Raw genomic sequence first — 13,016 nt, forward strand, 5'->3', positions numbered from 1 at the left:
TCCTTATTGGCTGTGGGCACCGCCATCTTTGTGATGGTATGACAGTCAGTTAGCAATTCCCTCTTTATTAGATAGGATTGACTAAAATGCTATTTTGAATATTTGGCATTATTTTTGGAAATAAATGTACAAAGGGCATCTACAAGTTTATGATGCCTTTATTTCTCTTGTTAGGTACTTGACCAATGTGTTTAGCTTGGGACGAGGAGAATTTCAATTATAAAATATGGCCTACTACTGGACATTTTGCTGATAGAAAATCCTTGAAATAATTAAAAATTTCCAACCAGAGAAAACCATAGGAGAACAAGTAAAACAATCATTTCAGTATTTTTTCAGATCTGCTAACAAAAATCCCACTTTGGCATAATAAATTGATTAAGCAATTAATTTCATGGAATTAGAAAGTTTGCTTATCTCATCTGAAAAAAAGTGTTTTTTAATATTTCAGGGACTTAGAATAGAATTCAAGCCTATGCTGGGAATGGTGCCAAATACTTAGTCCCAATGAAAAAGTACTCTAAGAATTTCTGAAACACATTCATAATGTGCTAGTTTGAGCTAATTGTGAGAATGAAAATTATAAAATTTTATATTGTACAAATGAAGCAAAGTAATAACTATACCTCCTCATAGACCAGATCAAGCTGCAAAAGACAGAGAGAGAGAGGTCTCTAAGACCCAGGATTAAGTAATCAGCTCACACAATCTGGGTTTTGTTTTCAGGAGATACTTAAAGTTACAAAGCGTCTGGCTGAGATCAGGCAGTTGACTCCAGTCACCCAATTGTCACTGCTCTAAGAAATATTTCAAGGATTCAATGAAAATGTGCCTTAATAGCATCATCACCAAAGTCTTCATCTCTGTACAAGTCTGTAGTTTATCTCATGAACACAGGAGGGCACCCAAAACTAACAATTGGCCTTGTAAATTGAAAAGTTTTACATACTGTACTTAGTACTAACAATTTCAGCAAATGTACACTATGCTAGTAATGGAATATGAATGATTCAGGAAAATATAAACATATATACTTTGCATAAATAAGTGCATGAATAGCTTCATATGAGTTAGAGACAGGATTTATTATTGTACAAACTATGAAGTTATTTTTTGTTTATTAGGGAATTAAGGTGAAGTGTTTCTTTGGGAATAAGAATAGGATTCTTCCATTATCATAAAATATGAATTCATAATAAGAAAATATATTCTAATTTAGGTCCAGACTACTTTATCTTTACTCTACCTAGTGACACTTCTATTAGTGTCCACCAGATGGCAGAAGACCATCAAATCATCTCAAAATATATGTGAGCTACTCACATAAACAATCATTGTAGGAACAAGATTCCTCAGTTTTGCTTGTAATGATTCCCAAGTTCCTTTTGGGAGGACAAAAGTGATTCTAGACAATATCATTTGTAGATTTTGTCCTAAAAATTCAATCCCAGGTTTTAGAATATGGGAGTGATTTAAAGTGAACTATTCTCTTCCCCTCAAATTAATCTTAAAATTCATAAATTTTGTGCATGCACAGAAATCATAAAAATTGCTTGAGAAAAATATAAATACCCAAATGACTGCAAAATACCCAAATGACTACTCTCTAAATAGCACTAACTTCTTTGGTCAGATGTCTATGTTTATCTCAATTTAATAATAGTAGAAATCACAGATGCTTCATATTTTAAGAATCAACATTAGTAAAAAGAATTCTAAAAAAGGAAGCTATATTTTTCATTAGGTCATCATTGATTTGCTTTCTTATTTATAGATCTATAAGAGCCTAGTTTGAGCTAATTGTGGTAATTAAAAATAAGTTCACTTATTTTTGAATTATAAATGGTATGTTAACAACACTCTCTTTGTTTATTTTAAAAACATTTTAATCCTCACTGGAGGATATGTGTGTGTGTGTGTGTGTGTGTGTGTGTGTGTGTGTGTGTGTTTTAATTGATTTTAGAGAAAGAAAGGGGGGGGGGAGAGAGAGAGAAACATCAATGTGAGAAAGAAACATTGATTGTTTGTGGTTGCCCTGACTGGGGATCGAACCTGAAGCCTTTTTTGATTCAGGGACAAGGCTCCAATCAACTGAACCACCGGGCCAGGGTTCCCTTTGTTTACTGATAATAAAAAAACTTAATAATAGGTTACAAAGCTACAGCCCAATCTTGTACTTTAGATATTGAAATAAAGGTTCTTATGGGGAAAAGATATATATATTTCAGGATATATTCAAAAGATAAGCCTGTACTTCTATTTGTAGTCTGTGATCTTGCCAAAGGACTGCCCTTCTATAAAGTAGGATGGAATCTTTAAATAACAATCTAGTTAAATATATATATATATATATATATATATATATATATATACACACACACACACACACTACTTGGTGTTCAAGCATAAAACTGGTAATTACCATGAAATGAGTTTTTAATTTGCACTAAATTTTCCAGGTTTTCATTATATTTATTATTGGAATTAGTATAATTATCATATCAGAAGGACATACACTCTACAAAGCATATTATCTGGATTTAAAATTAAGAAGGGTTTTCCAGATCAGACTACCAATTGATATAATAAAATAGTAATAAAAATGTAATTAATTTCCTTGATTATGGGAAGTTAAGAACTATGTCGAGGTCCCAGTTCCTACAGCAGGACTGAATCACATTCCCCAATATCTTTCCACAAGATACATGTGATCTGAACCATAGTTACAGATTCTTTAAGCAACACTGGCCAAAACGAGAATTTGGTTTCTGCAAGCCCTTGCCCTTGACAATCCTGTGGTCCATGTCATGTAGAATACAGCAACTGCCTTGGTAGAAATGCAAAGGATGCTCACGTATGAAGAATGAGGATGCAGTCCCCTTTTTCAGGGTGCAATACATGTTCTCACTTAAAAACTTATTTTTAACGTTAAATTCTCATCCACTTGATAGCAGGCTCTCTTAACATACAAATAAGGCGATGCTGTCCCTGCCTCTAGGAAGCTTGTTCTAACCCTTACATCTAGTAAGCTATAAAATATAATGGCTGTTTTTAGTTTCTTAGTCCTAGACTCTATTTATAGAGGAATAAAAATAAATTTGTAAAAATATACCATTTAGACCAAATTAGGTTGTGATTTTCAAAACCACACATTTTTATCACTAAACTTTGTAAAGGTTTCACAAACTTTTAGCTGACAGAGAGTCATTTATCCTCTAATAACATATATAAATCTCTATGAAGGGCAAATATCTCATATGTAGGACTTGGAGAACAAGTATGAAAGATTAATAAGCAAAGCACTGGGTGTCATGAGAAAACAAAAAAAAAATGAGGAAAAAGAAAAGGAAAAGAAGAGGCAAAGTACAAATGAGGAGAACATGACAACTCTTTGGCTTGACACATCTCTCAGCTAATCGAGCAAGTTGCTGCAGATGGTCAAGGGGAGGTGCGAGTCTCCTGCTTTGCTGCTTCATGGCCCACCTTGGAGGAAGGGCAGTCTGCCTTGAGGGAGAAGGTCCAGGCTTAGCTCCATGGCTTATGAGTCAAGGTGACAAGACAGATGGTGATTCTCGGGGAGGGGCAGAGAAAATGTCACAATTGCCTGCAATGTCGCTAAGTTTTACCCACTTATTTTACACTGACTTGAAGTTTGGTGCCATTTAACACAACCCATGACAAAGGACTTTATGGACAAACTGATAAACCCACCTCATCTTTGTTTGAGGTTTATGAGCACCATTTGGAAAACTATTGTGAGAGGAGCTTAAAGATTCACAGACCCAGAAGACAATCAATATTAAGGTTGCGATTTCCCCTCAGGGAGTAGCAGATCTTAATAAAGCTGATATAAACATGGCCACAACTGTGACAAATAATAACTAGAAATGATCTGTCACTGTTTGGTACCTCTAAATTATTACAGCATTCACTTGAGATAAATAGCCAAGAGGAATCTTTTAAATTCTCCCTAATTCAGTCAGTCTTCTCTTGGGGAGACAGGAACTTCATCAATAGTTTTATTTGTAATATACTAGTATAATCTTCTAAGAAGTCTCAAGTCACTTTTCCGTATAGAGTGTCAATGGACATGTGACATTAATGAATGCTATTTATAACTACTGACTTTCAAGAAGGTAAGTCTGCTGATATATAATTCATTGTGACATTTTTCAGGCAATTATAGACAATTTCTCCTTGCTCAAATACAACATTAGGGGATAAAGACAGTCCTGTAATGCCATTTTCCACTGAAAAGCATCATTAAATATATTACCATGGCAGCAAATGAAGTGCATTTATAATTCTATTCAACAAACAAAAGCCTTAAACATGGAAAACTTGAATAGTATGCCATACTTGCTGTGATAGCTTAGCCATCATATACAGACACATATATGCATACACACACATATAAACAAGAGTGTACCACATACACACACACATTACAATAATCCTATACAATAAAAGGCTAATATGCAAATCGATGGAATGGTGGAACGACCGGTCACTATGACATGCACTGAGGCAGCCAGACTCAAGGCTGGTGAGTGCAGCAGCAGTGGCGGGAGCCTCTCCCGCCTCCACGGCAGCGCTAAGGATGTCCAACTGCTGAGTGGGCCTAAGCCTTTAGTCGGACATCCCCTGAAGGCTCCCGGACTGCAAGAGGGAGCAGGCTGGGCTAAGGGCCGCCCCCAAGTACACGAATTTTCGTGTAGTGGGCCTCTAGTAGTAGCTATAAGTCTGAAGCACATTATGTTCAAAGGACTGCTCTGCTTTGCAAACTTTTGTTAATTTAAAACCCACAACAACCCTACAAAGGTGGCATTTTAACTCTAATTTTTTAGGTGCAGAAACTGAGGCTTTGATAAATTAAGTAAATTGACAATTTTTGTGTAACTAATAAGTGTTGACACAGGAGTTTGAAAGCAAGAGCCTACTGGACTTTAAAGACCATGCCTTTCCCACTGTGCTTGCCCAGGCCCTGCTTCTCAGTGGGAGTCTTGCCAGTGTGCTGCGAGGGCAGCAGGGAAGCACCTGGCGCCTGGAAGGCAGGGGACAAAGTTGAACTTCACCTACTTCCCACTCACGCCGTGTCTGTATGGTTACTCACACATATTTCTCATTATCTGAAAGACTGCTTTTACTAACTCCTTCAGGATCCAATGGTTCTACTAAACTAGAGGCCTGGTGCATGAAATTTGTGAACAGGGTGTGTGTGTGTGTGTGTGTGTGTGTGTGTGTGTGTGTCCCTCAGCCCAGCCTGCACCCTCTCCAATCTGGGAGCCCTCAAGGGATGTCCGACTGCCCATTGAGGCCTGCACCTAAACAGGCAGTCGGACATCCCTTTCATAATCCAGGACTGCTGGCTCTCACCTGCTCGCCTGCCTGCCTTCCTGATTGCCCCTAACTGCTTCTGCCTGCCAGCCTGATCACCCCCTAACCACTCCCCTGCCAGCCTGATTGATGCCTAACTGCTCCCCTGCCAGCCTGTTTGCCCCTAACTGCCCTCCCCTGCAGGCGTGGTCACCCCTAACTGCCCTCCCCTGCAGGCCTGGTCACCCCTAACTGCTCTCCCCTGCAAGCCTGGGTTCCCCCCCCCCCAACTGTCCTCCCCTGCAGGCCCGGTCGCCCCCAACTTCCCTCCTCTGCTGTCCTGGTCACCCCTAACTGCCCTCACCTGCAGGCTTGATCACCCCCAACTGCCCTCCCTTGCAGGCCTGGTCCCTCCCAACTGCCCTCCCCTGATGGCCTGATCACCCACAACTGCCCTCCCTTGCAGGCCTGGTCCCTCCCAACTGCCCTCACTTGCTGGCCATCTTGTGGCGACCATCTTGTATACACATGGGGGCAGCCATCTTTGACCACATGGGGGCAGCCATCTTGTGTGTTGGAGTGACAGTCAATTTTCATATTACTCTTTTATTAGATAGGATTCTGTGATTCTTAGAAAGCCATTGTGCATTCCATGGTGCCAAAAAGACATGCCTTTCTAGTAAGTGGCAGCTCCACATAAAAAATGCAAAACTTGAGGACTGAGTTCTGGTAAGATGTGTTCACGCACAAACTCTGATTGCATTCCTGCTCTGAAGACAGAAGTTAATGAAGCTGGACCTCAACTCTGAAGGGTATAGATATAGAGACCTCATGTGGGTTTTGCAATTATTTGCAATGTAGTTTTGCAGAGTGTATTTTTCTACAATGCATTTACTGAGAGGAGAATTTTGACCGTTTTCATGCCAACTCTTGGTCAAAATGAGAATGTTAGATATTTATAATGGTAAAATATATAAATGTAACCCAAATATCCAGAACTGAGAGGCTGGATTAATAAGTTGTTATGACTCTACAATGCAATACTACATAAAAATGTTGTATTAACAATATATTTATATCATGGAATAAAAAAATCAATAAACAAATATGTATGTAGTGCAATTTCATTTCTGTGAGAAATAATAATATATTTTTAAGGAAAAGGTCTGGAAGGATATTCACCAAAATCCTCATATCAATTACCTTTGGGTGGTGACATTATAAAATATTTTTATTTTCTTCTGTGTGTTTATCTATATTTCCTTATTTTAAAAAATATTTATTTTAATAAAAACATACTTTCAGATTAAATATAATAAAAATTAAGTGCTGAACATAAATGCAAACCTCAATTCTTATTCTCAAATTCAGTTCAAGAAAGTAGACGGGAAGTAGTGTATCGATTAAGAAAACAACCATCACAGGAATATGCACAAGGCAATTGATAATAGGAGCTTGTTGAACACCAGTACTCATGATGGAACAAGCAAGAATTCAGTTGTTACCGTCTGTGGAAAAAGAAAATACTATTTTTGAAAAGTTTCATGTCATTAAGGTAATCAGTTTTTATTATAAAACTAGAGGCCCGGTGCATGAGGGGGGGATGTCCCTCAGCCTGGCCTGCACCCTCTCCAATCTGGGACCCCTTGGGTCCTAACTGCTTGCCTGCCTGCCTGCTTGATTGCCCCTAACTGCTTCTGCCTGCCAGCCTAATCACCCCCTAACTGTTCCCCTGCCGCCTGATTGATGCTTAACTGCTCCCCTGCTAGCCTTATCTCCCCCAACTGCCCTCCCCTGCTGGCCTGATCACCCCCAACTGCCCTCCCCTGCCACGACCTGCCTCCTTCGCGCTGCACGGAGCCGCGGGACCCCCAGGCCTCACTGTGCAGAATGACCGCCAGGCCCTGCCTCTGCTGTGCATGCAGCCATCTTATGACAACGTTAGGGAGTGATGCGTGAGGGCATGACACCACCTAGGCTATTATTAGTATAGATGATATAGGCAGAAATTATGTTCCCTTCTAAATATTAAGCATACTGGAGAAAGCTTTGGAAGTCTTTAAAATCAAGAAGACCTGGGTTCAAATACTCATTCAGTACTTTATAGTTCTATGAACTTGGACAAACCACTCAATATCATCTTTCCAAACTGGAAAATAAGGCCACTGATTCACACAATACATGGTAGATTGCTGTTTTTGTTGATTACTTTTGGACTTCATCACTTAACTGTGGAAACAACAATGTTCCACATTAAATCAGAACTATATATGGGTAGACATGTTAAATGGTGCAATAAGACAGCCATGAAGTATAACCTGCCATATTTACATTATATGGAGATGAACTCTTTTAGTCATTTGGTAGATGTCTGGTGAATGAGAGCTGCACTTTAGCTCATCAATAGAGGTGAAGAGGTGAAAAACTTAGCTACTTCCTTCATGAGTAAACAAACAATTATCATTCTATGCCAACTGCTGTGAGGTTTGGATGCGCAGAAAATAGGCACACGTGGGCCCATCACACAACTGCAGATGCACATTATTTATCTTGTACTCTATGGGTACAGCACTTCCACCAGCGCACAGTCCTGTGCCCTGGCCAGAGATAGACTTGGTGGGGATGGAGGTGGAGTCAGAGTGGCTCTCCAGTGGATGCAAGAATGGTCTTGAAGGACGAGAAGACCAATGAGTGAAGACAGCCGGGAAGAACATGCCATGGACAGGAAAGCGCATGTGTAAGTGCAACTTGGGAGATGGAGTCTGTCCTCTTCAGAATGAAAGAAGGAAGCTAGGTGGGGAGGAAAATGCACTGAGACTAGTTAGTATTAAACAGGACCTACCGTAAAATGGCAAATGGTATGGAAGGGTTTTAATAAAATATAATTGATAAAAGTACATGACAGAAATACATTTATTTAAATTTTTTTATTTGGTCATTTGCATTTTAGAAAAGGAAATGGTTAAATCCCGCTTCTTTTTAAAAATCAATTGTCTATTATTTACCAGACAGGATGTTATAGTATTTAGTGTTGCTAGTAGAAATATAATTAAATTTCCTCACTTTGGGGCAATTTAATTTGAAACTTAATGTAACATTAAATGCAGCTATTCATCATTGCTGTCTTGTGCTGTATTTTTTTTTTCTTGTGTGCTTAAAGCGTAAACAATGCTCACAAATAGCACATTAAAACATGCCATTTTAATGCCTAATCTTCAAAAGCAGATGATTATTAAATTAATGTTATACATGGCCAAAAATTCATTGCAGGGCTGAGATCAAAGAAGACCATGTACTTGAAAAGGTTTTAAAAAAGTCCGCAAAGCAAAGGCCACTTCAACTATTTCCTTCATGAACTAGTCCATTCAAAGGGTGACATGAAAAGGACAAGTCAGTAGATGCAACTGATTGTGTCCTCTGGGCATTTCCAAAGGCTCTGACTGCTGCGCTGGCTTCAAAAGACTCAGAAGTCGCTGCAGAGATGCTCCCCTGCGTCCTCTCCATTGCCTGACAAGACATTCCTTCCCCCCCAAAGAAGGCAACTGGGGAAAAGACTCACTTTTTATTCATTAACTAGTGGCCCTGCACACGAATCCGTGTGCGAGTAGCTTGCTGCCACTTGCCTCAGCTGGCTGCCCCGCCCCCTGCTGCTGTAGCTTTCCATTGCACATAGCTCACTGCCCTACCCTCCTGTAGCTCCCTGTGGCTCATAGCTTGCTACCCCACCCTCCTGTAGCTCTCCGTGGCTGGTAGCTCATCGCCCTGCCCTCCTGGTGATTGGTCGTTACGCATCACGGTGTAACGACCATTTGCATATTGCCTTTTTATTATATAGGATAATTCAGCACATTTAGTTTCCATCCCTACTCGGCATTAGCTCTTCTCCTGGAGCTGCTGACACTAATATGAACACCTTAAAACCCAAATATATGGTGACAGAAGATTTGACTTTCGGTGGTGGGCACACAATGCAGTATCTTAGAAATGTACCCTTGAAACCTACATCATCTTCTTAACCAATGTCAACACAATAAATTTAATTTAAAAATACTTGTTGAAACAAATGATTGATCTACCTCAAAAACAAACAAACAAACAAACAAAAACCAAACCACATATCAAGGCTCAGCTCAAATGTAGTTCTCTCACTGGGGTTCCCTGATCACCCCAACTGGATGTGATCTCCCCATGCTCTGAACACCTTGGTTGTTTATTCATTTCTTTTATAGCTCTTAGAACGGACAAATTCCATCAAGTGAATTCAGAGGTGTGTCTGTAGCTTTGCCATCTATTGCTGTGTGTTTTAGAAAAATCACTGCCTTATTGAATCTCACTGTTTTTCACCTGCAAAATGGAAATATTCATGTGGGGAAGAACAAATATTTTAAATTGACATTTTATGAATGTGGTAACTGAGATTTAGAGAAGTTAAATAGTTTGTTTAAAGCTACAAAGCTAATAATAAAATTATTTCTAGAAATTGTTGTTTTCCATTGTACCACAATTATCTCCTACAACACTGAATCTGTGAGTTGTAGAAAAAATTATATTTCAATACATACCTGCTTCATGAATCTCTTCCTTTCCAGTATAAGAGGTAAACACCTGTCTGGAAAACTTGTACTGTTGTTCTCGAAAATTATTTTGTAAGTAGTCCATCAGCATGACATAACCAGACTGTTGCATTGTGAGAACTTCACAAAAAACAGCCAACTAAAAAGAAAATAATGTAACATGTACTTTAACATTCCTGCTTCAAAGGCATCAGTAAATGCTCTAAAACATATTCTGTAGTAAAGCTTAGAAAATTATTTTTTTCAAATTACTTCATTTGTTTGAATTTCTAATATTACCTGGTTTTCAGAGATGCTAACTGTATCTTTAAAAACAATCCAGTCAACGGTGTCTGTGCAGGGAGGAGACGTCAACGAGCCATTGTAGGTGTAATACTTGTCAGTTGAGTTTGGCAGAAGGGTCAGCAATATGAAAGGATCTAACGCTGCCTGTTTCCCTGCAAAGTAATAACATATGTCTCAGCTGGCATCCCAACTCTGGAACTTAGCTGTTCAAAACTTCTATGAAACAGAGACATATGTCTTGTCATCTATTTAATCAGAAATGAAAATTTGAGAACAGTTTGGATCTACTTTTTAAATGGCAATAAAACTGGCATATACATAATTTTCTTACATGTATCACTACATAGTGTTAGATGCTTCATCTTTACACCAGGAAGATGCTAGAAAGATTATTATACATATAAAAGATATTCAGAAATTATATGACCATTTCAATAAATACAGAAAAATTATTTGATAAGATTCAATACACTTAGTGGAAAACAAAAGCTTATTCTGATGATTATCTTCAAAAGCCCATCCTATATAATAAAGAGGTAATATGCAAATTGACCCTCATGCCCTCACAAGATGGCTGCCTATGACCAGGCTGGCAGGGGTGTTAGTGAGGGATGACCAAATGACTGAATGGCAGGCTGCGTGGAGCGAGCAGGCTGGCAGGGTGGCCATGAGGGGTGACCAGGCTGGCAGGGGGGGCAGTTGGGGGTGACCAGGCCAGCAGGGGGGGCAGTTAGGGGTGACCAGGTCAGCAGGGGGGTGGCAGTAAGAAGCAACCAGGCTGGTGGGGAGGGCAGTTAGGGGCGACCAGGCTGGCAGGGGGGGTGCAGTTGGAGGTGACCAGGCTGGCAGGGGGGGGGGGAGTTGGGGGTGATTAGGCTGGCAGGGGGGGGGGCAGTGAGGGGCTACTAGGCCAGCAGAGGGGGGCAGTTGGGGGCGACCAGGCTGGTAGGGGGGACAGTTAGGAGTGACCAGGCTGGTAGGGAGGGGACAGTTGGGGTGACCAGGCAGACAGGCAGGTGAGCAATTAGGAGCCAGCGGTCCAGGATTGTGAGAAGACCTAAACTGGCAGCCGGACATCCCCCGAGGGGTCCCGGATTGGAGAGGGTGCAGGCTGGGCTGAGGGGACCTCCCCCCCATGCATGAATTTCATGCACTGGGCCTCTAGTACTGTAATAACTATGTATAGTGCCAGGTGATTGCTAGACTTATTGAGGAGATCACTTTGTACATGTCTAACCACTATGCTATACGTCTGAAACAAATATAATATTGAATGTCAACTGGAATTAAACAAAGTTATGATACTCTTGAACAATAATAAAGCTGATGAACTTTCACCACTAGATAGTAGGATCTATTATATAAAGCTGTAAAAATCATGATAGCAAGATCTTTATGGAAAAAGAGACAAAGGAAACATGGTAGAGAACAGAGTCCAGACCCCCATATACATAGTCACTTGATTTATGACAGAAAAAAATTACTATGTAGTTGGAATGAACTGCATTTTGAATAAAGAGGACTGGGTCAGCACTGGCCTGTTGGCTCAGTGGTTGCAGTGTTGGCCCAAGGACTGAAGGTTTGCGGATTTGATTCCAGACAAGGGTGCCTGCCTTGGTTGCAGGCTCAATCACCTGGCCCAGTACCAGAGGCAACTGATCAATGTGTTTCTCTCACTTCGATGTTTCCTCTCTATCCCTCCCCCTCCCTTCCACTCTCTCCAAAGATCAATGGAAGCAGTGTCCTTGGGTAAGGATTAACAACAACAACAACAACAACAAAAAGAGTGCTGTATAAGTTGAATATTTTTATGGAAAAAAGTGCATCTTGAATCCCTATTTTACACTCAATCAGTTCTAAATACACTGCATAGATCAGTTATAAACAGATTATAGATCTAAATGTGAACAGAATAATAAAACTTTAAGAGAAAAAACAGAAAATTATCTTCATAACCTTATGGTAGATTAAGATTTCTGAAATGGCACATAAAAATTATTATCCATAAAAGATAAATGATAAATTTTAAGATGTGATAATCAAGATCTATTCATCAATAGTCACTATTAAGAGAGTAAAAAGCTAAGACAAAGAATGGAAAATATATCATGGATAACATCTATACTAATAAAAGGGTAATATGCAAATTGGTCACGATGCCCTCACGGTAACAACCGAACAGCAGGCTGTGTGGGGCGACTAGGCTGGCAGGGGAGTTAGCGAGGGATGACCAAATGACTGACCAGCAGGCTGTGTGGGGCGACCAGGCTGGCAGGGAGGTTAGCAAGGGACGACCAAACGACTGACCAGTAGGGTATGTGGGTTGACCAGGCAGGTGGGGGAGTGGGGGCAATGAGAGGTGACCAGGCTGGCAGAGGGGGCACTAAGGGGTGACCAGGCTGGCAAGGGGGGCAGTTAGGGGCAATCAGGCAGGCAAGCAGGTGAGCAGTTAGGAGCCAGTGGTCCCGGATTGTGAGAGGGATGTCCAACTGCCAGTTTAGTCCCAATCCCTGGGATCGGGCTGAAACCGGCAGTTGGACATCCCCTGAGGGGTCCCGATTAGAGAGGGTGCAGGCTGGGCTGAGGAGACACCCCTACCCCCATGTATGAATTTCATGCACCAGGCCTCTAGTATGTATATAAATACACATACATGTATAGTACAATAATAAATATTGATTTAACTCGCTAGATATACAAGAATATAGGATTTGTATTCAAAACAGAGAATTCCTACCAAAAAAAAAAAAAAAATGAGTAGAGTTTTCCTAAGTATTTCATCTGGTCTTAGAATACTGAAACAATATGGCTTTCCTGGCTCCTTGAATAGTCCCATTTTTT

General features: G+C 40.3%; 1 protein-coding gene across 3 annotated transcripts in view; it reads right to left on the bottom strand.

The window, feature by feature from the left end:
* Positions 1-13,016, bottom strand: part of PTPRZ1 (protein tyrosine phosphatase receptor type Z1) — a 189,220-nt gene that overhangs the window by 65,632 nt on the left and 110,572 nt on the right. For all 3 annotated transcript variants that reach the window (XM_079786830.1, XM_079786829.1, XM_079786828.1), the window contains exons 7-8: positions 10,170-10,327; positions 9,879-10,029 (exon numbers count right to left, since the gene is read on the bottom strand). In XM_079786830.1, the coding sequence (XP_079642956.1) occupies positions 9,879-10,029; positions 10,170-10,327 (309 nt within the window). The remainder of the gene's footprint in view (positions 1-9,878; positions 10,030-10,169; positions 10,328-13,016) is intronic.

Source organism: Cnephaeus nilssonii, assembly GCF_951640355.1.
Source record: "Cnephaeus nilssonii genome assembly, chromosome: 12".
NCBI classification, from domain to species: domain Eukaryota; kingdom Metazoa; phylum Chordata; class Mammalia; order Chiroptera; family Vespertilionidae; genus Cnephaeus; species Cnephaeus nilssonii.